The sequence below is a fragment of the Salvelinus namaycush genome, chromosome 37 (genome assembly GCF_016432855.1).
Source record: "Salvelinus namaycush isolate Seneca chromosome 37, SaNama_1.0, whole genome shotgun sequence".
NCBI classification, from domain to species: Eukaryota; Metazoa; Chordata; class Actinopteri; order Salmoniformes; family Salmonidae; genus Salvelinus; species Salvelinus namaycush.
In genome coordinates this window covers 586346-597796 of record NC_052343.1, presented here as the reverse complement: position 1 = coordinate 597796, position 11451 = coordinate 586346, and the positions used below count along the sequence as shown (strand labels likewise).

Here is an 11451-nt window from a genome sequence, read left to right as displayed (position 1 = left end):
CCAACTTGTGTTTTTTTTTCAATTGAAAAGTCTCTATTACAGGTGGCAAGACAGGTTTAAGTTATACGGACAACATTTCCCTTGTATACACACGTTGGCAACTCACAACAAGAAAATTGGCCATTACATTCAAACCACAAAATGCTTTCTCTTCAAACAATATTCAACTTTAAAGACAAAATTACACCGTGTACATTTTTCTTATATTCTGGGCAATATCTAATAGAGCAATAGCTAATATGTTTTAACAATTCAAAACTACTCCATGATAGGCTACCATGTAACATATACAGCAGTAACATCAAGCTTCAATGTGTAGAGTGAAGCTATATTATAGAGGCTCATTTCAACAGCTACTTAAGAGAGCAGAAATACAGCATCACAAAGGACCGACAATATGCACATGCACATAAAAGAAGGCAAATGACCAAACATCCACAGTTTTGATGTATAATAAGATGGTCAGTGAGATATCATAGTCCACATTCTTTCCTTTCCTGAGAGTCAGACTCGGCAATCTTCCTGTGATCACGACAGAGAGAACGAGAGAGAAAGCAAGATAGAGAGAGGGAGCAAGAAAGAAAGAGACGCTCACTACACATATGATAGTACGTCCAGAATGGCACATCGTCTGGCCAGGCGTTATTTTGATGATGGAACAGCGCTGATGTGGAACTATGTAGCTTGAGCGCATATACAGTTTTCTTCATATTGTCTTCATACCATTTCCGAATCGAAACATGGAACCTCATAGCATCATGTCTCAGAAGGACCCTCGGAAAACAACCAGCCGTCATGGCCGTAGTTGAACTGGCACTCAGTGACCTCCAATCAGACGTTGGTGCAGTTGGTGGAGGGCGGTGTGTTGTCCACCTTGCTGCGGAACTCCTTGAGTTCGTTGAGAGGGGAGTTGGTAATCTGACACCTGAACACCTGCTTGTAGGCCTTTCTGAAGTTCTCCGAGAGGAAGGCGTAGATGACAGGGTTGACGGAGGAGTTGCTATAGGCCAGGCAGTGGGCCACCACCCGGAACAAGAAGGACCACTGGGTCAAGGGGAAGTTGCCGAACTCCACCCACAGGTGGACCACATGGTGGGGGAGCCATGACAGGCAGAACACCACCACCACTACAAGAACCGTCTGGGCAGTCTAGTGGAGAGAGAGGAGAGGGGGGGGCACAGGGTAAAAGGTCTTCAAGTATGAAGAGTGGAATTTGTCCACTACCGTTTTACCTTTCATGAATAAAAAATGGACTTCTGAACGTATCTACTAATGTCAATACATTGTCTAGTTGTAATAACTATGTGCGTCCACTAAGCATGTGACGTATATAACCTTGTCCCTTTATGAGATTGTCTTTCAGTAGAATCTGGGATGTTCTCATGTCTTTTGCCAAAACTAGCATAGTTAAAGGTGGCACCTGTCAGAGGAAATGCCAATTTCATGCTTGCTGGCCTGCTCTGCCTTTCCCCTACCTTCCTGGCTTGCAGATTGATTTACCGCTGTATTAAATAATTAGCACGCAACATGGGAGATATATTAAAGAGCGGGAACATACAGAGAAGGCATTGGGGCAGGGCTGGAGATGTTTACAAATGTGTCTGCCTGCCACAGCAGTCCCTGAGCCCCGCTAACATGGTAGCACATGGATCTTTTCCAGGAAACTGGGAGACGATGCTCAGAAAAAAGGAGTGAGGGAAGGAGAGAGGGAGATGAAGGACACAGAGAGAGGAGTGAGGCGGGGAGAAAGATATATGGTCGAAGACCGATAGGAATGCTCATTATAAAAAACAGACCTGTAATATAGAGACAGAGAGATCAGACACAGAGGGATAGATGTAGCTAAGTAATGAATTGAATGAAGTGAGGTTTTCAGTAAGCTTGAAAATATAAGTCCAGCTCAAACACCTACCATTCAGCACTACAACCAGCCCAAAATCAACATCAACCACATTCTTGCAAAAGGCACAGCCACATAAAAAAAACTCCCTTTCACCTGTTCCAGGTCTCCCTTGAAGACTAGCAGAACTGACTGTACCCTGAACTCCCAATCATTCAGAGCTGTACAATTGGTATGTGTAGTGTTCAATTATTCGTTAAACAGTCAAATCCCAAAATTAAAACGGAAATAACCTTGCACTGTTATTTATTTTACCATCATTAGTTAAGTCTAGGTGTTTGAGTCTATGTGGTGTTTCTCTTGGAGACCGAACACAGCTAATTTGATGGTGACAACTTGTGAATCTATAAATTGTTCTTGGGCTCATACGTATATGGAAATATAAATATATAAATCACTATCTTAAGCTACTGTATATGGTATGGAAGAGAAATCTGAATCTGTTTGTATAGTACAGCACACATACACAACCAACACCGCACATACCCACACGCACACACAGTCAGAGGGGCTCAAAATCCCCCAAAAGACAAAATCAATGAAGGGCTTTAGTTCTCCATTTCGAGGCTATTGGAAGAACAAGTCCAGCATTGGCATCCATAACAATTCCTGTGTGCTGTTGAATTAAACGCCTAATTGAATGAAATAAGAGAGTAAAACTGTTAAATCTGCTAATTAACTGTGCCTCACACCTCCTACACAGGGAATTCATTAAAACATAGTGGCATGCCAATCAAAAACAAACCCATTACCTACTCCACGGAACACTTTTTTTTAGCAGAACAGCCTAAAGATGTTTGTTTAAGACTGCAATCGCTAACAACCGTCTGTTGACATTTCATTCATTTGACTATGTTTATCACGAAGTGTCAGAAAGTGCTGGAATTCATATGACGCATCCCATTTATAACCAAGTGCATGATAACAAAAAAATCCAGGTTGATCTGGCCTCCATTGATCTCCCATGTTACGATTCCCTTTTGTAATAATCCAAACACATTGTCAAGATTATTTTTGAAGAGCGGACTGAAAGTTAAACATTTGCTCAATACACTTGTCAAAGTGAAAGGACAAAGAGGATTACAGGAGCTTTAGAGATATCCCTATAAGCACAAGATGTTGAAAATATGTATTTTCTGTTGTGCTGGGATGCCACACACGACAGTCTATACACACCCTGTCCTCCTCCTGTGTGTACCTAGGGCTGATAAGTGGAGACGTTTTATAATAGTGGTGATAGTAGTATTGTTTGCCCAGCTGCTCCTGACACGTTGTTTCACAGCATTGGAGGAGTTACTGAACTGATGGCTGGAGATCGAGGCCAGCCTCCTCCTACTCCTCACACGTGCACACACATATGCGAGCACACACACACACACATGCATACATACACTGAGTGTACAAAACATTATGAACACCAGCTTTTTCCATGACATAGACTGACCAGGTGAATCCAGTTTAAAGCTATGATCCCTTGTTAAATCCACTTCAATCAGGGTAGAAGGGGAGGAGACAGCTAAGACATGGATTGTGTACGTGTTCCATTCAGAGGGTGAATAAGCAAGACAAATTATTTAATTGCCTTTGAACAGGGTATGATGGTAGGTGCCAGGCGCACCGGTTTGTGTCAAGAACTGCAACGCTGCTGGGTTTTTCACACTCAACAGTTTCCTGTGTGTATCAAGAATGGACCGCCACCCAAATGACATCCAGCCATCTTGACACAACCGTGGGAAGCATTGGAGTCAACATGGGCCAGCATCCCTGTGGAGCGCTTTCGACACCTTGTAGAGTCCATGTCACGACAAGTTGAGGCTGTTGTGAGAGCCAAAGTGGCAGTTGGATTCAATTTTATGAAAGTGTTCTTAATGTTTTGTAGACACAGACACACAAACACACAACTGATTATACCTTTAATTGAACACCTTGTGTCTTGATCTGCCTATGGACATAGCCTCCGTTTTCTTTACTCATTTGACACATTTAATTGTATCCACGGTGAAAGCTTTAACTGTAAATAAATGAGGCTGGTTGGGTGAGATGATTGACGACTCAAACATGCGCATCGATTTGAACCAGGCAGCAATATCTCATCAGCTAGGTTTCCATCCAATTGGCGACATATTTTCATGAGAATATTCAAAAAATCTGCATAAAAATAATATGTGCACGTTCCCACCAGAGACGTGTTTCCATCCAATTGACTTATTGTGGATGTGCAGGATGACGTAGTCCACATAAAAATCCCTTTTGTCGTTAAATTTAAAAAACTTTTCAACTCTCCTGATGGTTTTGTCTAAAACAAGTTGCATTATATAGTGCATGTGCCCCATCTGGTATTGGCACGTGCGTTCTTGCCAACAGCTCGCAGATACAATTATTATTTATTTATTTTTTACTCCGAGTGACATAAAGATCCCACCTTGTCTAGCGTATTTAGCTTTGTCGACATTTGGAACGTTTACCGACAAAATGAACTGTTTCCATCAGGCCTGTCGTGACATTTTTTATCCGACATGTACTTTACCTGCATAAAAAGGTTGGATGGAAACCAGATTATGGTGAAGATATTCCTATAGACAAATATTATTTCATCAATCAGAGTTTATACTCATTGAATGACATTTGAACTGTCTATATGTGACCAACTGAGAATACATTTTTGTAAACACATAGTTCAGACCAACATTCATCTTTTATTGTTTAGTTATGCGTAAGCCATGTGGACCGGTGTCTGGGCATATTGTTAAAGGCCAACACTAAAGGGCCAGGCGAGCAGCAGCGGCGGGTTGGCTTAGACAGGCAAATGGCCATTAAGAAGAGTAATAGCTGAAAGTCCAGTTTGATTGCACTTTCCCACTCTGCTGCTTCACTCAAGTGTGGTAATTGACAGGCGCTTCAGGGACATTGTAAATGGACTGTACCGCCGATACCAAGTGCCTTCTATTCAATTTACAATACTGACTAAGTTTATTGGTTATTTTTCTTCACTAGACTATTATTTTTGCCTAGAAAACTGGCAATGGGATGTTGGTTCTTCCATGGTATATGTTGCAGCTCAATGCTGTTACGTCAGTATGTGAGGATGGCTAGGGGGTGGTCCGGACGGGGGCTAAGCCGCTAGTCCGGAAGTTGGAGATTTTTGTATTTTTCAAACACCGGAAACAGCTTTTTCCTACAATCTAGAGCCATAATCATTATGATTAATTCTATGTCAATAATATTTCTATTTTGTCTGCATATCTAAACATACCTCTTGAGCTGTCTGTGTTTCTTCTTTTAAAGAAACTAAATATGCTTCTCTGCATCTCTGCTAAAATCTGGGTAAAAGGTTGAAAGGAATGTGAGTCTTGTTCAGTACATGTAGTTATCGCTTGCTTTTCTGAAGTCTACCAACCTCGCCAGAAGACATGTCAGCTAAGGTAGTTAGACAAGCTAGCTACTCTAACTTGATTGATGGCATGAAATGGCTTCTTGGTAGCCAGATATGAGGTTGGGAGATTGGGAAGCTCTCTGTGCCTGCTAAAGCCAACTTCATAAAATGACTAGGTGGCGAGAAACAACAACCAATATTGATTTTTTGACATGATTATATCTTTGGAAACATCTTATCCAAATAGTGTTTTTAGGCTAGAGGGATGGAAGCCTTATGAAGCTTAAATGACATTGAATGTTTTAACACTTGCCTAGAGCTCTTGACAACATGTCTAGAAAAAGCATTAAAGTCAAAATGTCAAAAAACAACAAAACAGGTTTCCCGCCCCTTGTTTGGCATATGGCTGAGCTGAGCGATGAGGCGTAGCTCCATTCAAATTCATAGACAGCTCTTTAAATGCAAGGACTGACAGGCCAAGATGGTCAAACTCCTAGATATAGTTTTAACCATATTTTGAAGCTAAACAATGTATCTTTACATTCTTGATGTAAACAAGTAGTACAACCTTCTATTTTGGGTTATGATAAAGCCATAGTGGGTCATAGTGCTAAGCTCATGAGACATGTAGACCTTATATTCTTCAAGAATCATTAAGTAAATATTAAGAATTGAAATGACCATTGCACAGCTTCCTAAATCCCAGACTGTAGCTTTAAATCCCAGACTGTAGCTTTAAATCCCAGACTGTAGCTTTAAATCCCAGACTGTAGCTTTAAATCCCAGACTGTAGCTTTAAATCCCAGACTGTAACTAATGTTGGTCTTGTTCCCCTACTATTGCTGCTGGACAACTGGTGTGGGAGACTGTAATACTCCAACATACTGCATGTGTGGGGCTGTCCGCCATACACTAATGATCACCATCAACAGTCAATATGTAAAATGTCATGAATGGTTTTACATACCTTCTTTTTCGATGCCTCTGACTTTTTGGACATGTTTCTGAGTTTTTTGTGCAGGTGATTTAAAACCTGAAAATGCATAAAGAATTGTGTGATAACCTATCAAACGATTAATTAAAGCCTATGCTATAACAAATATGTAATAACATTGTATTGAAATAATTTATTTTCAAAGGCTATCTAATTTATGTCTTAGTTGTCCCCATCTTAGATTACACAAACTCAGAAATTGACATAGGCAATTATCTATCAATACAATAATAAATAAATCAGGATTGCCTGCGTACCTTTGCGTAACAAAACGAAATCAGCAGCAGGGGCAATACATAACCAAAAACAAACGTGCACACAACATAGACTTTCTTTTGGTTTTGATCCGGCCACACTTCCCAGCAATAGGTGTGATTCTCGTCTCTCTGGTATATGTTGTGTATGACGGCGACTGGCGCCGCCATGGCCAAAGAGAGTATCCAAATGACCACCACTCCGATCAAAGCGTGCTTTGACACGCGGATGTAGGACGACTTTCTGGAGTGAACAATGGCAATGTAGCGGTCCACCGACATTGCGGACAAGGTGAAAATACTGACCAGCATGGAAACGGTGAAGAAATAATGAATGAACTTGCAGATGAAGGCACCCAGAACCCATGTCGGCATCATGTAAATAGTTGACTGAAAAGGGATGCAGAAAAGCAGGTAGGACAGGTCGGCGATGCTAAGGTTGAGGATGAATATGTTGGTGGTGCTCCGTGGTTTTCCGGGTTTACTACGTGCCAGCACGGTGATGACCATGGAGTTTCCCAACACTCCAAGCGTAAAGATGAGTCCGAAAACCAAAAGCGTAATGAAGTTGTCCATCCCAATCCCGAACAGAAGTTTCTGATTTTCCTCCTCGACATCCGTTCTGTTGAGATACCATGATGCAAATTCGGTTAGGTTGTCCAAACCAGACGAGTTCATCACTTTTTCTAGTGCTGAACTATGTTCAAATGTAAGTGTAGGGCGCACAAATGCCTTCATATGTCTTCCTGGGTCGTTTGACAGTAGCTGGCAGACGTTGTTGCCTATTCAGATAATAAAAGCATCATTTGTTTCAAAGTCTCTTGAGTCTTTTGAATACAGCCATCACACAATATTGTATCTCAATTCGTTACAATGTTCCTCATTGTTTTTCGATACAATGTAAGTGAAGATACTTTTTACGATACATTTTGTCAATATGTCTGAAGTTAGCTGCCCGGAATGTACTGTTTTATATATTCTTGGTGCGTAATGTAGTTGCTGTCTCCACCTGGTGCGTCCTCAGTCGCTGGCTGGCTCCGCTCAAATCCCTCCTCGCCCTATTTCCCCCTACATATTATAGAAGGGGCTGGGCTGCGTGTCTTACGTCAGCTTTCAGTACCACCGCCCAAGATGTACTAAAAAGCATTCCAAAATTAAACTTGGCCTTCTCGTGGCCATATTTATGCACAATTTTTTATTTATTTTTATTTCACCTTCATTTAACCAGGTAGGCAAGTTGAGAACAAGTTCTCATTTACAATTGCGACCTGGCCAAGATAAAGCAAAGCAGTTTGACACATACAACAACACAGAGTTACACATGGAGTAAAACAAACATACAGTCAATAATACAGTAGAAAAAATAAGTATATACAATGTGAGCAAATGAGGTGAGATAAGGGAGGTAAAGGCAAAAAAAAGACCATGGTGGCGAAGTAAATACAATATAGCAAGTAAAACACTGGAATGGTAGATTTGCAGTGGAAGAATGTGCAAAGTAGAAATATAAATAATGGGTTGCAAAGGAGCAAAATAAATAAATACAGTAGGTAGTTGTTTGGGTTAAATTATAGATGGGCTATGTACAGGTGCAGTAATCTGTGAGCTGCTCTGACAGCTGGTGCTTAAAGCTAGTGAGGGAGATAAGTGTTTCCAGTTTCAGAGATTTTGTAGTTCATTCCAGTCATTGGCAGCAGAGAACTGGATGGATAGGCGGCCAAAGGAAGAATTGGTTTTGGGGGTGACCAGAGAGATATACCTGCTGGGGCGCGTGCTACAGGTGGGTGCTGCTATGGTGACCAGCGAGCTGAGATAAGGGGGGACTTTACCTAGCAGGGTCTTGTAGATGACCTGGAGCCAGTAGGTTTGGCGACGAATATGAAGCGAGGGCCAGCCAACGAGAGCGTACAGGTCGCAGTGGTGGGTAGTATATGGGGCTTTGGCGAAAAAACGGATGGCACTGTGATAGACTGCATCCAATTTATTGAGTAGGGTATTGGAGGCTATTTTGTAAATGACATCGCCGAAGTCGAGGATCGGTAGGATGGTCAGTTTTACAAGGGTATGTTTGGCAGCATGAGTGAAGGATGCTTTGTTGCGAAATAGGAAGCCGATTCTAGATTTAACTTTGGATTGGAGATGTTTGATGTGAGTCTGGAAGGAGAGTTTACAGTCTAACCAGACACCTAGATATTTGTAGTTCACATATTCTAAGTCAGAACCGTCCAAAGTAGTGATGTTGGACGGGCGGGCAGGTGCAGGCAGCGATCGGTTGAAGAGCATGCATTTAGTTTTACTTGTATTTAAGAGCAATTGGAGGCCACGGAAGGAGAGTTATATGCGATGTATAAGATATCGAATGACATCATTCTCTTGTAGGCTAACATCTGGGGTGATTGCAATTGCTAACAGCAGTCTAATATACACTGAGTGTACAGAATATTCGGAACACCGTCCTAATATTGAGTTGCACCCCCTTTTGGCCTCAGAACATCCTACATTTTTCGGGGCTTGGACTCTTCAAGGTGTCGAAAGCATTCCACAGGGATGCTGGCCGATATTGACTCCAAAGATACCCACAATTGGCTGCATGTCCTTTGGGTGGTGGACCATAAATGATACACACGGGAAAATATTGAGCGTGAAGTACGTGACACACTCAAATCAGTGCTCCTGGCACTTACTACAAAACCCTGTTAAATGCACTTCAATATTTTGTCTTTCCCATTCACCCTCTGAGTAGCACACATACACAATTCATGTCTCAATTCGTCTTTAACCTGTCTCCTCCCCTTCATCTACACTGGTTGATGTGGATTTAACACATAAATAAAGGATCATAGCTTTCAACTGGATTCACCTGGTCAGTCTATGTCATGGAAAGAGCAGATATTCCTATTGTCAAATCAAATTGTATTTGTCACATGCCCTGAAGACTTTACCGTGAAATGCTTATACTTGCAGGCCCTTAACCAACAATGCAGTTCAATGCAAATAGTCCGGCAGGCCATTTGATTAATTGTCCAGCATTATCTCTTGAAAATGTTGTGTACACTCAGTGTAGTTGGCATTCATCATGTCTGTGAAATGGGCCTGTTGGCTTATGAAACAAGGTGTTGGATATGTGGTTAGCCAATGAAGGATAGTGGTCCAGGCTTGACAAACATTATTTCGTCCCAAATTATTATATTTAAAAAAATGACAAGCATTAGCTCCTCTCTGATAATGGTAAATGATTGTGCCTGGCTCTTGTTCTGACAGTAGGCCTAGAGCATGTATTTGGGGACAGGATACTTCATGAGATGGAGGCATTTACAGTAAAAGATACAGAATCCACAATAGCCCATTAGTATTTCCCCCAGGGTTCTCCCCTGTGGATGGCCAAATGTTGATGCCATTCCTCCTCTGCTGAACAACATCAGGACAAAGAAAAGTGTGCTCTCCAGAACAAATCATTTCAGTTATCTCTTCTATCCTTCAATTTGCTTCCACTCGCCCATATCATTTACTAATTGATGTTACAGCCCTCTGGTTAATGGAATTCTCACATATGTGCAGGACTAAACAGCACAGACGAGATTCATGACTGGTTGATCATGCTTAAAACACACACACAACATACATACACACATGGATACACACACACAGACATACATGCACAGACACACACACACACACACACACACACACACACACACACACACACACACACACACACACACACACATGCACACACAAACACACACATGCACGCACACACAAACACGCACACGCAAACAAACACACTATATGTGGGACTTTACAGTTCCTTGGTAGCGTATGGGACTCTGTTGTACACTGTGAGTTATGACCTATTGTCCAAGATAGTGAATGTTAAAAGATTAGACAGTGTGACACATAAATCCTGCTGTGGCCTATTGTTGGGGTGTCATAGAGCTCTGGGGAATGATTTACCAATATACCTGGAGCTATCAAAGAACAACAATAACCATGCTATAACTGGAATTTAGATGGAACTGACCACCATCTCTTCTCAGGACCTCCAGGCATTCTGGGGGTTATTTTTCTATGCCTGTGTTAATGCTATGGCGCTGGCCTAAGCTGGGAGATGAAATGGAATGGACCCAGAAGTTCAGCAAGCGCTGCCCTAGAAGCTATGACAACAGAGCCACGATGCAAGGTAGCGTGTATTTCCCTCATTGTCCTGGGTCAGGGTTGAGTGGCTTTTCTCAGCCCAGCTAGCGCCAAGCTATCAGTGCATGCCCAAACACACATTTCCACACAGCACCCATATCACCCCAATCATGCAGCTGTGTTTACCCACATCAGCAAAGAGTCATCAACAACAAAGGCAGAAAGAAGTAAACCTGCCATTCGAGTCAGAACCACTCCATTGGCTTCAAGACCTTTTGCTTCACAGACAACAAAAAAAGGCATTGTGGACAAGAGAGAGTCGATTTATAAGCTATAGCTTATTCTTCATTTGGCTGAATGTCATTGTTTACTGCACTCTGTCATTCAATGAAGACAAGGAAAATGTACTTTAGACAGCCCTAATATTTTCATAAGACATGATCAATAACGTGCAGGTTTTATTCGCTGGGCTTAATGTGATTGAGATTAAAATGGAATGATGTAAACAGATTGGCACCAAACAAATGACGGCAATCATAAAGATTATTTCACAAATAAATATATCATTTCAAAGTGAAAGTAAACAGTAAGGTTTATATAGTTATTTGATTTTAGATCTGGTTTAGGTGAGCCTTATGACTCCAGATTATGATCATGGTTCAGAAAAGGGGAAAAAAGCAACATTGAGACAGGACGATGTACAGCATCAATAACACACGCGCCAACATGCCAAATGGACACAACACATTTAAGAATATTCTTCAATCTACTTCAAGCAGATTGATGAATACAACGT

At 41.6% G+C, this 11451-nt stretch overlaps 1 protein-coding gene across 1 annotated transcript; it reads right to left on the bottom strand.

Moving 5' to 3' along the window:
• Positions 1–831: 831 nt before the first annotated feature.
• On the bottom strand, positions 832–7199 carry LOC120031566 (galanin receptor type 1-like). Its single transcript, XM_038977375.1, has 3 exons — positions 6525–7199; positions 6241–6306; positions 832–1149 (listed from the first exon to the last, which is right to left on the bottom strand). Exons 1-3 carry the CDS (start codon positions 7197–7199, stop codon positions 832–834), a joined length of 1059 nt encoding a protein of 352 aa, XP_038833303.1.
• Positions 7200–11451: the final 4252 nt, after the last annotated feature.

Bases quoted from the DNA above. Each gene is read 5' to 3' on its own strand.
- LOC120031566 (XM_038977375.1), bottom strand. From the start codon at position 7,199: ATGAACTCGTCTGGTTTGGACAACCTAACCGAATTTGCATCATGGTAT. The intron at 6,307-6,524 runs GTACGCAGGCAA...ATGCATTTTCAG, and splicing joins TTTCGTTTTGTTACGCAAAG to GTTTTAAATCACCTGCACAA. The intron at 1,150-6,240 runs GTATGTAAAACC...TCTCTCCACTAG, and splicing joins CAGAGGCATCGAAAAAGAAG to ACTGCCCAGACGGTTCTTGT.